General features: G+C 52.5%; 6 protein-coding genes across 6 annotated transcripts; 3 read left to right on the top strand and 3 right to left on the bottom strand.

The window, feature by feature from the left end:
* Nucleotides 1-546: 546 nt before the first annotated feature.
* Nucleotides 547-2,230, bottom strand: Z520_09370 (uncharacterized protein; the record flags this gene model as incomplete). Its single annotated transcript, XM_016779864.1, has 4 exons — nucleotides 547-1,216; nucleotides 1,269-1,638; nucleotides 1,694-1,968; nucleotides 2,025-2,230. The coding sequence occupies 4 exons, from the start codon at nucleotides 2,228-2,230 to the stop codon at nucleotides 547-549; spliced, it is 1,521 nt and encodes a 506-aa protein (XP_016629183.1).
* Nucleotides 2,231-3,107: 877 nt separating this feature from the next.
* On the top strand, nucleotides 3,108-4,833 carry Z520_09369 (uncharacterized protein; the record flags this gene model as incomplete). Its single annotated transcript, XM_016779863.1, has 5 exons — nucleotides 3,108-3,266; nucleotides 3,316-3,490; nucleotides 3,544-3,762; nucleotides 3,858-4,111; nucleotides 4,183-4,833. The coding sequence occupies 5 exons, from the start codon at nucleotides 3,108-3,110 to the stop codon at nucleotides 4,831-4,833; spliced, it is 1,458 nt and encodes a 485-aa protein (XP_016629182.1).
* Nucleotides 4,834-5,146: 313 nt separating this feature from the next.
* Nucleotides 5,147-8,035, top strand: Z520_09368 (uncharacterized protein; the record flags this gene model as incomplete). Its single annotated transcript, XM_016779862.1, has 1 exon — nucleotides 5,147-8,035. The coding sequence occupies one exon, from the start codon at nucleotides 5,147-5,149 to the stop codon at nucleotides 8,033-8,035; it is 2,889 nt and encodes a 962-aa protein (XP_016629181.1).
* Nucleotides 8,036-9,206: 1,171 nt separating this feature from the next.
* On the bottom strand, nucleotides 9,207-11,051 carry Z520_09367 (uncharacterized protein; the record flags this gene model as incomplete). The annotated part of the gene is made up of 1 exon (XM_016779861.1): nucleotides 9,207-11,051. The coding sequence occupies one exon, from the start codon at nucleotides 11,049-11,051 to the stop codon at nucleotides 9,207-9,209; it is 1,845 nt and encodes a 614-aa protein (XP_016629180.1).
* A 2,229-nt stretch (nucleotides 11,052-13,280) lies between these two features.
* On the top strand, nucleotides 13,281-14,414 carry Z520_09366 (uncharacterized protein; the record flags this gene model as incomplete). The annotated part of the gene is made up of 1 exon (XM_016779860.1): nucleotides 13,281-14,414. One exon carries the CDS (start codon nucleotides 13,281-13,283, stop codon nucleotides 14,412-14,414), a length of 1,134 nt encoding a protein of 377 aa, XP_016629179.1.
* Nucleotides 14,415-15,242: 828 nt separating this feature from the next.
* Z520_09365 (uncharacterized protein) lies at nucleotides 15,243-16,245 on the bottom strand (the record flags this gene model as incomplete). The annotated part of the gene is made up of 4 exons (XM_016779859.1): nucleotides 15,243-15,787; nucleotides 15,879-15,944; nucleotides 16,020-16,131; nucleotides 16,234-16,245. The coding sequence occupies 4 exons, from the start codon at nucleotides 16,243-16,245 to the stop codon at nucleotides 15,243-15,245; spliced, it is 735 nt and encodes a 244-aa protein (XP_016629178.1).
* Nucleotides 16,246-16,324: the final 79 nt, after the last annotated feature.

The raw sequence follows: 16,324 nt of genomic DNA, 5'->3' as shown, positions 1-16,324 counted from the left end.
AGGAGGGAGAAGCCGATCACAGCGACGAAGTGAAGTAGGGTCTGCCGCCGACTCGCCATAAGAGAAACGAGCGACGGGCATTCCTACGGTGGTATTGACCACGGCGATAACGGTCCCGAGAATGAGAGAACGGCACTGGGCTTTGGCTCATTCTTCAGGGTCCTCACGATTTAGTTACGATGAGAAGATCCCTGAAGGAACGAAATGGAGACGGAGACTTTTAGTGAGTTATCTTAACGATCCCACAGTTCCGCTTGAAATTATTAGTTCACCGTTTAAGTACAGGGTTGCCTACTGTTAAGTTCATCGCATAGAACAGAGAATCGACGTCTGTGTTTGTTCGAGCGAAATCATGTCTGGTGAATCCCACTTCTCCCCATTCATAGCGCCGTTCGCAACAATTCCGCCAACAGTCGTGAATCTTTCCCATACCTACACACATGAAGTATATAGTCTTCACTTCGATACTCTGTGTGCGATATCGCTAACAATCCCGAATCAAGCTACCAAATCACCGGTAGCGACTGTCCATCCATTGCGCATCCTTCAAGACGTCTTGACATAATCGGGTTTGAAAGTGGTCGTCTTCACCTCCGCGACCAAACTTTCCCCAAATTCTCCCTCGTACCCGTGAGCGGCAAGGTATTCTCTGAACTTGGCGTCCTCGCTCTCAAGTTCTCGATCTCGGTTAGGGATGAATACCCACGAGATAATGCCACCAGCTGCGGCGAATCCAGCACCGATAAGGAAGACTGCCTGAGTACCCTTTTGCACGTCGCTAAAGGAATCCTGGATAGGCGTGAAAACTTGGGTCCCAATCGCAGCACCAGCTTTGCCCACCGCAGCGGCGAACCCCATAAAGTGGCCGCGCAGAGGAGTCGGAAAGCTTTCAGCTGCTGTCAAGAAAGTGCAAACTCCAGGTCCCATCTCTCCCAAACTGTTGAAAATGCCATAGAGAACGACAAACAGGGGGAACACCGATTGAATAGGGTTCAACGCGCCTCCCAGGATGAATCCCAAGAGTGCCCACAACCCAAAACCGAGAGTCATGGTCTGCTTGCGGCCGATTCTATCCATTAATACCCCGCCAACAACACAGCCAGGAAGGTAAAAACTGTTAATTAGAGTACCATATCCGATGTTCTGGATCAAGGTGTTGTTAGGATTGAGTTGACCGATGATGGTGGAGCTGAAAATTCCAAATGGGTAGGTGACACTGCCGACGGATCAGCGAAATCAAGGAGTGGCTAGGATGGTGTCCAACTTACAAATCATACATGAACCACGCGAGGGAAGTTCCCACCATGGGCTTCCAATATCGCTTGATGATCAACCAATAGGGTACGTTTCGCTTGATAGCATGTTTGCGATACTGACTGGATTCGACCATGCGGATTCGGAAGAAGAAAAGTGTCACCGGAAGGACGAAGCCCAACCCGAAGCAGACGCGCCAGATTCCGCTTGAGATCTTATCGTTGTAGCATTCGATGACGATCAGCGCGACGATACCCGCAATCACGAACCCTAAGTCAATGGAAAAATCCGTGGCCATGGCGACAAGGATGCCTCGTCTGCGGCGGACATATTCACTCTCGTCTGACGCCTCGGCGCTACCGGTTCCGCAGGTTGGGTACTCGCCTGTATCCAGTTGTTAGACCCTTGACTGGGACCTGGGCTTTCAAATTGTACTCACCTCCGGCACCGAACCCAGCAACACCGCGAGCAACGATCATCATCCAGAACATGCCCAGCTGAGTGACGCCATGAGCAGCCGTGGCCAAGACGATACCAAGAACAAGGAAGAAGGTGGCGAAGACAATGCCGGTACGACGCCCTATCTTATCGATGAGGAAGCCAAAGAAGAGCATGCCGAAGATTTCGCCAATGAGGTATGCGTTGGACAACCGGGTCTTGATGATGCTGGACATGCCGTCTTTGTACAGTTCCGTGAACAGGGGCTCCATATACCTGCAAGGGGATCGTGTAAGCATTTCGTTCCAATTCAGCAGCGACATGGCATATACCCAATGATTTGCGCATTGTATCCATCAGAGAACAGAGCAAGACCGGCAACCAGAACGGTAATAACAGACGAGACCTTGGTGATCCTAGCGACTTCTACGTGGCTGAGTCTTCTATCCCCAACCTCAACGTCCTGTCCATTGGATTGACCTCTATGGGACTCATCACGCGTGATTTCATAAGAAGGCTGGTACTTCTCGGCTGCCATTGCTGCTGGTGGGAGGTTGTCCGTAGGGCCTGGCGCGAAAGGCTTAAACATTGGTCGGGAGGGTGGACGTAGATATCTATATATGCATCTTCAATTAGGCCGTTGAGGAAGTTCTTTCTTCTACCGCCTCAAATTTCTCATCTTGATAGACCCCTTCAACCTCGAAAGCGCCATCTCGCCGTGACTCCGTCAAATCAGTGGCAAACTCCATCGCCATCGGCTTGAAGAACAGAACGGGGAACACGAAGAGGAAATCCCTGCATGGTAACTGCCTGCCAGTTGTGTGGGAACGTGCAGAACGTGGCATATACCTGGTCGTCCAAAATTGCTAAAGATATGCGGCGAGGGACGTTCAGCCTTGATTGAAGTTCTCCTCAAAAAGCTCCCTTTCGGGACAAAGCCTGCCAGGGCTTGACCCACGTGCCAAGGTCAAACAAGATGATTCGGATCTGCAAGACCTGGCAGGATGGCGATCGTTATGCAATGCCAAATAGAGAGCCATCGAACGGTTCGTCAACGTCGCATCTTTCTGCAGCCACTCGGTTCGAAGTGCGATGTTGCAGTGTCTGACAACAAGGAAATCCTTCTCGAACGGTAGGATTGTTTGCGCGTGGCCACGCATTGAAATCCGGTGCCCGGGTCTGACAAAGTGGAGCTGGGATCGCACTGTCGACAATCGACACTTGCCGCTTTCGATCGCAGAGAGTGCATTCCATTGGAAGCTCTTTCGATTGGCTACTGAGTGAGAGAAAACCAAGGAAAGCATATAAGTGGTCCAGGTCAGGTTGATAGCAGAGGCAGCGAGGCAGTTCTGGAATATCTAACCAAAAATCTCCAGACATCGTATGTTCGTGCATTGGCGCAAGGAATAGGCAAGATGTCGGTGCCCGAAGAGCAGATGCAGTTCTTTCGCAAGAATGGCTACTTGATTCTTCGTAATGTCCTATCCGAAGAAGAGACCAAGGATCTCCAGCGATGGGCGCAGGAAGTCCATGACTGGCCAACAGACGCAAACAGTCCCTGGATGCCGTACGAGGTATATGCTTTGTGGAGGCACCAGCAATGAATCGCTGAAGATCTGGCAGGAAATCAATGCTCAAGGGCAGACCGTGTTGTGCCGGACAGAAAACTATGCAAATTCCCATGCAGGCCTGAATGGCCTCCTTCGTGGACAGAAGTTGTTGAATCTACTCAAACAACTGTCGGGCGAGGACATGTTGCTGTTCAAGGAGAAGATCAACTACAAGCTCGCAGGGAGCGGTATGACCTTTTCACATAAAGTTGATAGCGGCCTCTTGCTCACCAACGCGTAGGCGGATTTGCGCCCCATGTTGACTCGACAGCATACACTCACATCAAAAACATCAAACACCTCGCTATCCTTCTGGCTGTTGACCCATCGGATATGTCCAACGGTGGGCTGGAGGTCGTTGAAGGGAGCCACGAAATGAACGTACCCATTGGTGAAGACAACTGCATCGAGCCGGACTGGGTTAAGCAGCAGAAATGGACCCCAGTGGAGCTCAAAGCAGGTGAGTAGAGCTAAAAGCCTTCTCTCAAAAAGTGGTGCTTTCAAGTCCCACCAGTGTGCAGGGTGCTCTGTTCCAAATGCTGACCTGATTTGTAGGGCAAGTTCTTGTTTTTGGCTCATATCTTGCACACCGGAGTGGCGCCAACCATAGTAATCAGGACCGAAAAGCACTTTATGCCACATACAACTGTGCGAGAGAAGGCGATCTGCATGACGAGTATTATGCGCATAGAAAAGTTGTATGGCCACCTGCACAACTGCGGAAAAAGGGCGAGGAATATAAGGTAGGAGCACTGGTGTATGGCTTTGGAAGCCCTATGCTCAGTGTGGATGCTGGGAAGCAACTCGAGGTATGGGCCGAACTGATTGCCGTTGCTAAAAATCATCCTTCGAGGGCGGTTGCTGACTTTTTTCTCACCAGTTCGATGAAGAAGAGTGGAAGTCTAAACCCAGAGCTGCAAAGGCTGCGTCCCGCATTATCGACATTCTCAACCAGTATGGGAATAGCGACTACATCGGCGAACCGATATCGCAGATCGAACATTCGTTACAGTGCGCCTATCTTGCCGCTCAGAATATGGCGGACCCTCAGACAGTTGCTGCCGCTTTGCTCCATGACATTGGGCAAATCATCCCGGAAAGAGATGCTGAGCACATCCTGGGTGGAGCTCAGGTACGGAGCATGCGTCAAAATAGCGGGATCGGCGCAGATTCGAGGAGCTCAGATAGCGTGGGCAGGGTTTCCCATGAGACATTGGGGGCTCAGTATCTGCTGGCGTTAGGTTTTCCAGCCAAAGTGGCTGAACTCGTCGAGGCTCACGTTCCTGCAAAGCGTTACCTCTGTGCCACAGAAAAGGGTTACTATAGCACCCTGAGCGATGCAAGCAAGGAGAGTTTGCGATTCCAGGGCGGCCCGATGAGCCCAGATGAAGTGCGACTATGGCAGGAAGGCAGCTGGGCGGACGAGAAAGCCAATCTGAGGAGATGGGATGACGGAGCCAAGGTGGTTGGCTTGACTGTACCTGGGTTAGAGACATATCGACCAGTTTTAGAGCAGGTCTTGAGTTCTTGAACATGGGGAGCCAATTGGGCTGGTTTTGAAAAGAGCGAGTGTGCGGCCATGTTGAATGACTAGTGAAATGTGATTCCCAATGCCAGAGATGGTGTGTTTGCGAGAGAGAGCAAGTCGAACATCGAAGGTCTACCGACCTCGCGACCTAGGTACCTAGGCACATGTAGGAGTGAGAGGTGCCAGGACCAGACTGAGAAAGTTTGCCGGGGCTACATACGGCACTGCGCCAAATTCATCCTATTTCATCTCGACGCCGCTCAATGTGAAACAAACCAGACCATTACCTTCCCCTACACAAGTTCCGGCGAGCAGGATGAGGTGGTATGGAGCAGCCTCCATATTGTCGACTCTGTTCTGGCCGGCTTGTGCCATCTTCGCCGACGATGCCTTCCACATAGACTTCCACCATGCGCTTCTTGGAAGCCCGCAACCTCATACTACCTTTTTCCACAAGCCACATTCGAACACCAACGCCTCTCTTCTCTACACCGTCTCCGACAAAGCTGTCCTGGGCGCCGTTAACCCGAAGGATGGGTCAGCGCTGTGGCGTCAACCTCTGGCAGGACAACCCATTGACAATGCATCGAGTTCGTATCTGATTGCGGGCGAAAGAGACGGCCAGCTAGTGAGCGGATATGATAGGACTGTGGCATGCTGGGACGCTCTCGATGGAAGACTCATCTGGGACTTCACTCTGCCACAGGGGACTGTAATAGGTGGACTGCAGGCCATTCCCCTCCAAGGCTCTGTCACCGACGGAGTTACGCAAGACTTCGTGGTCCTGGCTATTCCGACGGACTCTCAAACACATATTTCAGTCAGTCGGATTGCTGGCGATGGCAGCGGACAAAGATGGCAGTATGTGGACTCAAGCACCGCGCATGGCTCCTTCGCGTCAATAGCAACGTCGTCTAAGCATATTTACTATGTCACAACATCTCACGGTTTGTTGACGAGCAACAAGGCGAAAGTTGTCACCCTGGATAGCGCAGCAGGGCACGAAGTCAGCCAAACCAGCATTGCCGTCGACTCAGAGCCCTTGGCAGCCGGTACTCGACATGCAGCGGCAGCCTGCTCCAACCTTCCGTTCCTGATCTCCGCTGAGAGACCGTTTAACTCGCTCAAGTTCACCCTCCTCAATAACCCGAAAGTATCCTCCCTCACTTTGGACGAGAAAGGTGAAGAAATTGAGGACGTTACTGTCCATGCTCTTTGTAACCAAGCTGCAGCTACTCATTTTCTCCTGCACATTAAAGGAAAGAAACGACAGTGGGCCGAGGTTTATCATGTAAACACGAAATCCGGGCATGCGTCGAAGGCCTACTCGCTGCCTGCTACCGAAGAACAGAGCGTCTTTTCTGCGAGCAGCTACGAGGGGGCTACCTTCTTCATTCGTTCCACTGAGTCGGAAGTCTTTCTGTATTCTTCGGAATCTCACGGACAACTAGGGAGATGGAAAAAGACAAACTTCAAAACCAGCCCTGGAAGCTTCCGCTCGCACGCGACCGCCGAGGTTGCGAGCAGAGGGAAGGCTAGCTACGCTGTTCGAGTTGCTGAGTTCTCCACGAGTGGAGATTGGTCCCTGATCCGCAATGGGGAGTTGCAATGGAGCAGGCCCGAGATGCTGGCCTACGCCCACCTTGCTGCGTGGGACGAAAATGGTGCTCCAGACGCCTTGGCTGAGGAACTCGATCTTGAGTCTTCAGTCAACCCCTGGATGGCCTACATCCATCGTATCAAGCGGCATATTCATGATCTTGCATCACTTCCTGAGTATTTGCGCAGCCTTCCCGACACCATTTTCAAATCTACTCCCGACGCTGATGCGATCACACGCCAAAATCTGGTAGGGACAAAAGTTGTGATTGTGGCCACTACTCGAAAAGAAGTAATCGCGCTCGATGCCACCACTCCAGGCGTTCTCAGGTGGCAATCAGATCTTTCCTCCCATATCCCGGAAGACGCCGAAATGAAAGCTGTTACAGTTAGTGATGGAAGGGTTTCAGTCTATCTCTCCAATGGATCCTTGATCGTTTTGAATGCGAGTAATGGAGATCTAATCGAAAACAAACCCGGCACCATCCCCATATCACACCTCATTCACATCCCTGGCAGCCCTGCACCAGCAGTCATCAAAGTTGGATCCGATGGTGTACCTCACCCTTCCGAGGACTTTGTCCCCGGTACTGCCCTGGAAGGCAACGTTGTGGTAACAATAAGCCCAGAAGGAAAGGCAATAGGCTGGACCGTTGGTCGCAGTGTCGAGAAGACGTGGATCCTAAAACCACAAGAGGGCATGAAGATTGTGCGTGCTGTCGCTCGGGCAGAGCACGATCCAGTTGCCTCGATAGGCCGTGTTCTAGGAGACAGATCTGTGCTGTACAAATATCTCTCGCCAAACGTTGCCCTTCTGCTGGCCACCTCGGACACCGGAGCATTGACAGTGTACTTGATCGATGCAGTGACGGGAGCTGTTCTACATACTGCAGCTCATTCCGGCGTGCTCTACTCAGACATCCCTGCTGTGATATCCGAGAACTGGTATGCCTACACCTTCACCGCTCGAGACCCATTGACCTCCGGCCTTTCCAACCAACTCGTCATTTCCGAACTCTATGAGTCCTCGGTGCCAAACGATCGGGGCCTTTTGTCCTCGCGAACGAATTATTCCGTCTTCTCCGTTGACGGCGCCGCGGCCAAACCCCACGTGATTTCTCAGTCATTCACTGTGGCTGAACCGATTTCTCATTTGGCTGTTTCGCAAACGGCGCAGGGGATAACTACACGTCTGCTGCTCGCGACATTACCCGACAGTAATGCAATAGTCGGTATCCCCCGCGAGATCCTCGACCCTCGCCGTCCCGTCGAGCGGGATCCCAATGCCACGGAGCGAGAGGAAGGCCTCACCCGCTACGTCCCGAACCTAGACTTTGATCCAAAATACTACCTTACACACTCTCGCGAGGTGTTGGGCATCAAAGAGGTCCTTTCTTCCCCTTCCCTCCTGGAGTCCACGTCGATGGTCTTCGCCTTTGGCCACGATGTGTTTGGCACGACGACCACGCCCAGTATGGCCTTCGATGTGCTGGGGAAGGGTTTTAACAAGGTGCAGCTAGTTCTCACTGTCGTGGCGTTGTTTGCGGGTGTGGGCGCCCTACGACCACTGGTGAGAAAGAAGACGGTTGAGGGCCGGTGGAAGTAGGGATCTAGTTGGAGCGATATATCCAGCTTCACTTCTGCGGAAGAGATTGTGTTGACGAGTTCTACCCCGGCCAGGAGAGGTGCAACGACATGCATGAAAGTGATCAAAACCGTCTGATCAGACAGGTTACCTTGCTCCCGCGGTGGACCTGATTGCAGTGGACTGCCGCAGCGAGAGCAGAAGAGCTGTTCGTTTCTGTGCTGGAACATCCTACGAAATGAAGATAAGAAAAGGGCACAGTCCGTGGGGAGGCAAGACCTTGGAATAGGATCTTCTTTGCTCATTAGCTATACTGTACCTCTTTATATAGAAAGAACGTCGGTGGCTTGCCAGACTCCCGTGTCTCTCTTGCTTTGCACCTTGCATTCCCTGTAGGACTCGCACCGTTACATTGCCTCCGCCAGTTGAGGGGCTAAGAGTTCCATGAAATGTTCGGCGTCCGCGATTATTCAAACACTCGTACGGTCGCGTGGTATTTGCATGAGCGCCTAGGTGGATGGGCACATCCCCGAGACCCTGGCCATAGAACAAAGCTATGCTTCGGCCGTAGACACGTGGCAAGGTCCCGACTAATTCTTTCCGCACCTTTCTAGCTTCCTCTCGCTCTCCGAACCCATTGCTTGCGGTGCTCTTGACGTCCTGGAGGATCGTGCTGGCGTGCCTTGTGGGGGCTGCGGGGGACTGCCGTCCGTAGGTACCATTGATCTGTTTGGGAAAATGGGGCGGTTTCGGATGTAGAACCGTCTCCCATGACTTTGATGTTTCCTGTTTTGCCGGATGACGGTGCCGCCTTGTGGAAAAGGGGGAGTAGGCCATCCCGAAATGTAGCGGCCGCCGGCCGGAGCTCCTGGAACTTAGGCGTTGTTTCGGATCCGGTCTATTGCTGCAGGTCCAGGGTCAAGCATATGCTGTCGCAGCTATCTTCAACTTGACGGAAGACGGGTTTGCCACGTGCCATTACCGTATGTGGTGCCGAGTACAATTTAGGATCGAGATCTCTCGACCGGTCAATGACCGGTTCCTCATCCGAAGGACTTCCGCCAAATACTCAACAAAGCTGGGAAGCCACTCTCAAGTAGGAATACATACCCGGGGTTTCACAGACACTTCACGACATCCATCATGCCAGCTGAGACTGCCGAGCGCCACGAAACTGCCGCAGCTTCTCATTTCAGAACTCGATCAGTTTCCTCAAACTGTCGTCCTGCAGCCGGGGGTAATAAAGATAATTATCCATCAGAAATGTTGTCACGTCGTCAAAGCTGCCAAATTCGAGGTTTGCCGCAACCAAATAGCTGAACCGGGTGCTGAAAAAGCGTCTCTGCGGCAGCACCGGATCCTCCTTCTTGGAGAGTTCTGGACGCATGAAAACGTCTTCGACGTACGATCCAATGGAATAGATCCACAGCAAGTCTTGGGTGTGGTCACTTGGGACGACAGAAAAGTCTTCGGCCGCAGGCCGCAGGGCTTCCATAACCGCAGTCATTTCCGCGTGGTAACGTTTGGCCTCACGGTAGACGCCGCCAGGTTGATAGTGCTCTTCGAAGATGCATCGGTCAAAACAGCGCATAGCAAGGCATAATGCGACCTCGAAATCAAAAGCGACTTGCGATGGCACGCTGCCAGGCGCGTAGATTGTGGTCATGGGCTTACCATCCTTCTTCGCTGCTTCAAGCAAGTCGCACCAATAGTGCAGGGAGCGAGCTCGGACTGCGACTTTGCGAGCATGAGACCAGCGGAAAATCTCCGAAGCGCCCGGGGATTTCGAGGTCGCATATTTGAATTTCAGCTCTTCGATTGCCAGAAGTTCCCTGATGTCAGCGAATATCGCTCTTAGGGTCGGGGAAACAGTGGTCGGGCCAGAAATTGCAGGTGGAGCAGTTTCAGGGAAAGCGTTCTCCACGTCTTGCAGCAAGGCGGGCGAGTCTTTCAACTTGGTCGCCCAGTTGTGTGAACGCCACGGCCCGGGGTCGAAGTCGCCAATATCCAACACCGGGCGAGAACGTATGGCTGTAGCAAGGAGAACGACCGCACCAAGCAGAACTTCCTTCTCCATGCGCCCGACAACTGACCAGCCACCCAAGGAATCGACGATTTTCTTTGAGGCAGTCAAATGAACAATTGCGGCATGAATGTTGCCGCTGAGCATCTCGGCTGCTCCAAGCCAGCAGCAGGAACTAAAAATTTTCCACAACTTTGCCGTGTCTCCAGCCTGTGACTGTGACTCAACAGACTTTTGCAACTCTCTGAGGGCCTGGAATTTGTGTTTCTCTGCGTGTACCAATGTCTGCTCAAACGGCTGGCCGCGGACCCTCAGCCTGCTGCCGCTGCTGTAATAGGCGTGGGAGATGATTGCATGACTAGAAGCTTTGTCGGAGACGAAAGCTGGCATTTTCTTCAAGGATTCGGCCGTGAGCGCACCGTGATTGTGACGTAGGGCTATCTCGGAGGGCCAGGTGTTCAACATGGATTGTGCTCGAGCCTGTTGAAGTAACAGGTGCTCAAGCGCACTGACCGGTATGACCGTTGTATTGAATGGATCAGTGTTTCCTTTGAAGATGGGGATGGAACTCTGTGGAACCACTTGCAACTGATTTCCATCTCGCCTGGCTTGAACCTCCCTTCTCTTGCGTCCGACATTGGCTTCTCTGCTGGAGTTTCCTCTACTTCTCTGCGTGACGATGCGATATCTGTGGAAGAGTTGGCCGTGCTGGTCGAATTTCTGCCGGGATTTAGCACTTTGTCGAGAGGATTTCTGAGCAGACGGGGCGTCAGTGTTGCGCGTTGGTGGAAGGGGGTTTGCTTCTATGCTCGAAGCTGGCTCTGAAGAATCAGGGAGAGCTGCACCACTGGATTCGTCGTCTGTATGCTCAGCAGCCTGCTTTCTGTATTTTGGGTGGGACACAGTTGCAGCATGAGACCGGGCTGCAGATTGAATCAGCTCCTGTTCCCGCTTGCTGGAGGGGAAAGGGTGAGAGTCGACGAAGCGGACCGCAGTTTCCTTGTTGGGCGGCATCTAGTCCTGCTGTTATCGATTAATCGTAGTTGCCAAGTGCGCAGACATGCTGACAAGGAGGATTAATTCCCTGGACCCCGATCGATATCCTATCCGGCCGTACGCGGATGGAATTGGTGACTCGAAATCTGCTCGGATCCGGGTCTCTTGGTAAGTAACCGAAAGACAGTTAGAAGCGGGGCGCCAATACCACAACACAGGATGAGTAAATGGCACAAGCTATGGACGTCTTAATAGACGGGCCGGATGGTCTTATAACGGGATCGGGGCAAAGCGGCGATAGTGGATGTTGTCGGACAGACACAGGCAGCAGGACGACAATTCCAAGCGGCATTGGTTCGCCGCCTGCAGCAAAGTCGACCGAGGTGTGTCTCTCTAGCAGCAAAACTTCCTGCTTGCGAAAACGCTGGACTGTTTTGGGAAGGTCATTGATTGGCGAGTGACAAACAGGGAGCCAAACGAAACTTCGATTTGAAGATATGGCGTCCTCTCAAGTGTCGAGGGGAAGTGCATTATTGAACGTGTCTGCAGGAGCGTGGCATCGAGAAAGACTCTTTGCCACCGTTGACATCCTCCTATTGTTGCTTGTTTCACCTCGAAGATATCCTGGTACCATCTGCAACGGCCGGAGTGGTGATATGCAGTAAGACTCGATGCAGAAGCTCCGAAGCTGGGAGTGCTATCTCCATTGGTGAAAAGCACTGCCCATATTCAGCTTAGTCTGGTCCCTGGTTTCTCACCCTCTCTGCGCTCGTAAAGCCCGTCGGGGAGATTCTGTTGCCCGAAACTTAGGGGCTGGTGGGCATAACTAGGGCCTCCCAGTGGGCAATGACTCGCCATCGCTTGCATGGGCTGAAGTGCACCAAAACGCGTATACGATGTGGCGATTGCTTGGCTTTGCTGATGCGACCGAAAGGCAATTCGCAACGCCTTCTTTGTGGAACAGGCTGAATGCCTTGTAATACGCATGCCACTAACCTTTGGTGCCAATTCAGGAAGGTTCAGAGCCCCCAATGAAGGATAGTTTTTGTGGGGAAGTCCTGAGGCGTTCGTGGCCGTTGCACGAGTACAAATCGAGTATTCCGTAACGTCCACACCATCAATTTCCCTGGGATACCTAACTGCAACGTGAACAGTTCCATAAGTAGCGGTGGTAAACGGGAGCAGGCAGGAGCGCCATAGATGTCGAAGTCTGTGAGAAGACAGTCGCAGTCATCTGTAGTGACGGGTGAATTTTGATGGACAATGGGGAGGCTGCTGGGCCGACCTTCTGGAACGAGCATAACTTGGCATTGTCACCGCGACAAAAGAAGGATATCGAGTCATCGAGGATGACAGAGTGCAAAGGGTGGTTTCGAGACGTGGAATTGATTGTCAGCGGCCGTGGAGTAGAGACATACCTAGGTAGACATGCCTATGAAGTACGGCGTATGTACTAGGAGATCACGAGTACAGTCGTTGTAGACAATAAGACGCACTTCCCTAAGATGACCTTGCGTCTTGGGGTCAAAGTATCAGGGATTCGATACAATGAAGTCGTGATAACCTTTTTCTCGGGGGATGTTGTCGCCATTTATTGAACGGTCTGTTGCAAGTGTGTTGAATTTTTCCTGCTTAGTCGGCGATTACACAAGGCTGCAGCCCCGGGGCTCGTCTTACCTACAGCCTCCCGTACTTTTGGGCATTGGGGGCCGCCTACAAGGGACTAGTAGGCTATTAGAGGCGCCCCCATCAGCCTTGTGTGGAGTGAGCTTCAGCCTCGTAGCCTCGCCCCAATAGAAGCTTCTCGCACCTTCTGTGGTTGGATCCACGCACCGCCCCGTGCGTCATTCGTCCAGCGTCACTGTGTCCAGGCTTCCAGCTGCCCGTCCTGCCGTCTTTCTTTTCTCTTCCAGCAGCACGAGGACCTTGTTCAGGCTATGCAAAGATTGCTCTGAGATCAGCCCATACCTAGGTGTCTCAATGCCCTAGTCTCCCCTCGACCACACGCCTGTCAAAAGTTCTGCACTCCATTTCTATTGGGTTCTGCCCGATCATTCCATTGACTCCACTGGCACGAGCCCAAAATCCCGCAGCCCGGATCCTGTTTGCCCTGCCAGCCTCGTCATTCCCTACCTTTCGATTTTATTTCTTCCCTCTCACTTGTCCTACCTCTTCTCGTTCAGAGCAGAAACCAACTTTCAACATCACACACACTAATATTCAACCAATCACACCCTTAACATCACCATGGTAACAGAGACAAAACTCTACGATGCCCTCTCCATCTCCCCTTCGGCGTCCCAGGATGAAATCAAGAAAGCATATCGAAAAGCAGCCCTGAAATGGCATCCCGATAAGAACAAAGACAACCCCAATGCCGCTGAGAAGTTCAAAGAGGTCTCTCAAGCATATGAGATCCTGTCGGACCCGGAGAAGAGAAAGGTGTACGATCAATATGGCTTGGAGTTCCTTCTGAGAGGTGGCCAGGCTCCTCCACCGGGCGCTGAGATGCCTGATGGTATGCCTGGCGGTGGTTTCGGTGGCATGCCAGGAGGTTTTAGTTTTGGAGGCATGCCTGGTGGTGGTGGAGGCGGTACACGGACGTTCCATTTCTCCACTGGCGGTGGTCCTGGAGGCTTCAGCTTCTCGGATCCTAACGACATATTCGCACAGTTTGCCCGAAGCGGTGCTGGCGGACCTGGCGGCGCCGGTGGTGCCGGTGGTGGTGACGACGCCGACGATATTTTCAACTTGTTCAGTAATCTAGGCGGAGGTGCTAGAGGGGCCGGGAGTCGACGAGGCACAGGCAACTTTACCCGCCAACATGCCAGACCACAGACTCCCGAAGTCACTGTCATTGAGCGGCCCCTGCCAGTTACCCTGGAGGAGCTCTATAAGGGGGCGCACAAGAAGATGAAGATCAAGAGAAAGACATTTAACCCCCAGGGACAACGGGTGACTGAAGATAAGATCTTGGAGATGGACATCAAGCCAGGTCTAAAGGCCGGCTCTAAAATCAAATTCTCCGGGGTCGGAGATCAGGAAGAGGGCGGCACGCAGGACATGCATTTTATCGTCGCCGAAAAGCCTCACGCGACTCTTACCCGCGATGGCGACAATCTGGTAACAACGATCGAGCTGGACTTGAAAGAGGCGCTCACAGGCTGGAAGCGGACTGTCACCACGATCGATGGAAAGCAACTGAATGTTTCGGGCGCGGGTCCAACTCAACCTGGCTATGAAGAGAGATTTCCAAACCTGGGCATGCCGATCAGCAAGAAACCTGGCGAGAGAGGCGACTTCATTGTCAGAGTCAAGGTCAACTTCCCCAGGTCGTTAACTGCTGCCCAGAAAGCCAAAATCAAGGAGGCCCTTCCATAAGCGCCCGTCACAAAAAGGCATACCGGTACGACACCTTGAGATGTTGCCCGCTCAGTTGTGAAGGCCGAGGGCGAAGACAGATTTAACAGCAACAAAGGAGATGCGTGGTGCATTGCGTGCTGGTATCAAAAGTCCAAATGAACAACGGAAGAGTGTGGAGGTTATGCAGGTCCACACCTCCGAGGGAGACGCAGGATGCAGCAGCAAAGATTGTCTCCTCATCGGAGGAGCTGAAAAAGCGGCTGCTTGATGTGTGACAGTCAGTCTCAGGAGATGACGTTTAGCATCACGCACGAGGTCACGCCCCGCCTAGGGCCAGACTCCCAAGGACGTGGTAACAGGAATGAATGAGGCTCTGCGCCCCGGAGTGAAAGGCGCATTTATGAGAGACGAAATGGATTCAGTGACGACTTGCATACAAATGGCCTCTCTCACATTGCATAAGGTTTCTTTCTCTTTTCCTGGGAGGAACGGCTTATGATCCATGAAGGGCGGCGCAGGTCAGTAATTACGGCGTTAGAATGAGCGATATGGATTGTTGTCGCCTCGCCTTTTTCTTGGTAGATAGTTACAATTCTTGTCTTGTTTCAAATAACATTGGACTTTGCTGTCCACTTCTTTTCCAGCCATCTTTCATTCACTTTGTGCTAGGCTTCTGGCAGTGCTGTGTCGTTCATCTCACTACATTCTTTCCTCATACTCAACGCTCATTGCCCAAATTCACCATCTTGCTCTGTGCTTCTGATTTTCCGAAAGTCTCGGCATGCTCCTCCTGATCGACCACTCAATTCATTCTCGCGAGCCAATCCCAAATCCACCCGATCGAGGTCACAACTTTTCCACTGGCGCATCCACGTCCACCTCGGCGACCTGGTCGATGCCCTGATAGTGGGGCACATCCAGGCCATACTTGTTCGCGACATCCTGGCTCAAGAAGCGGCCACCAATGAAATGTCTCTTGCCCTTGAAGAACTTGACGCTCGGCTTCGCGGCCGTGAGACTGATCAGGTAGTCGGGCATGAAGTCGTGTCCGATCTGCCCTTGTTCCGGCGGACCGGACGCCACGTCCCACGACGAAGGGATATCGACGGCCAAGACGGGCTTTTTGGACTCGATCATGGCCTGCAGGACCGTGTCGAAGGGAGCGCGGACGGGCGGTTTGAATGAGAAGCCGAACAGGGCGTCGATGATGAGGTCGGCCTTTTTTAGGGAGGAATTGTACTCCTCGGTCGTGGTGAGGAAGGGGATATGTAGGTGCCGGAGTTGCTTCTGGAGGCCCGTGAAGATGGGCGCATTGGTGGGTTTTGGGTAGTAGATTTCTGGGTGGTAGCCATAGTGGTATAAGTGGCGGGCGCAGACGAGGCCGTCTCCTCCTGCGAAAGATTAATGAGTTGGTTATGATGAGTACTAGAACTCGTAGGATCTTGGTGGTAACAGAGATATAGAGAAAATCCAAGGACGTACCATTGTTCCCAGGTCCACAGGCTATGAGGATACTCTTTCCTTTGGATGGCGGGTGGACTTTGTAGACTTTGACCAGAAGAGCAAATATCAGCTTCTGCCTCACCCCTAACGATCGTCATCCGTTGCCCGCTTGTAGCTTACCTGCCTGTGAAACGCTCAACCCGGCCAGTTCCATCAATTGATCAATAGTGAACCCTCCCTCCTCGCTCATGAGCTCTTTATCCAGCTCTGCCGCTTTCTCTGGGCCAAGAGTCTATCCACAACGACGGTCAGCGGTCTCCAGCACAGAAGCGTACGTAAACGTATCGAATAACCCAAGGAAAATGCATATGACGCTGGATATATTGAGGCTCACCTTGAGCGCCATCTTGGAGAATCTCCTTGCTGTCAAAATCGGTCGAAGAGCCCTTTTGGGAAGACAATTCCGGATCATAAGAAGTATACCT

Source organism: Fonsecaea multimorphosa (genome assembly GCF_000836435.1).
Source record: "Fonsecaea multimorphosa CBS 102226 unplaced genomic scaffold supercont1.23, whole genome shotgun sequence".
Classification (NCBI taxonomy): Eukaryota; Fungi; Ascomycota; class Eurotiomycetes; order Chaetothyriales; family Herpotrichiellaceae; genus Fonsecaea; species Fonsecaea multimorphosa.
The sequence above is the reverse complement of the archived record's forward strand: the minus strand, read 5'-3'. Positions and strand labels throughout refer to the sequence as shown.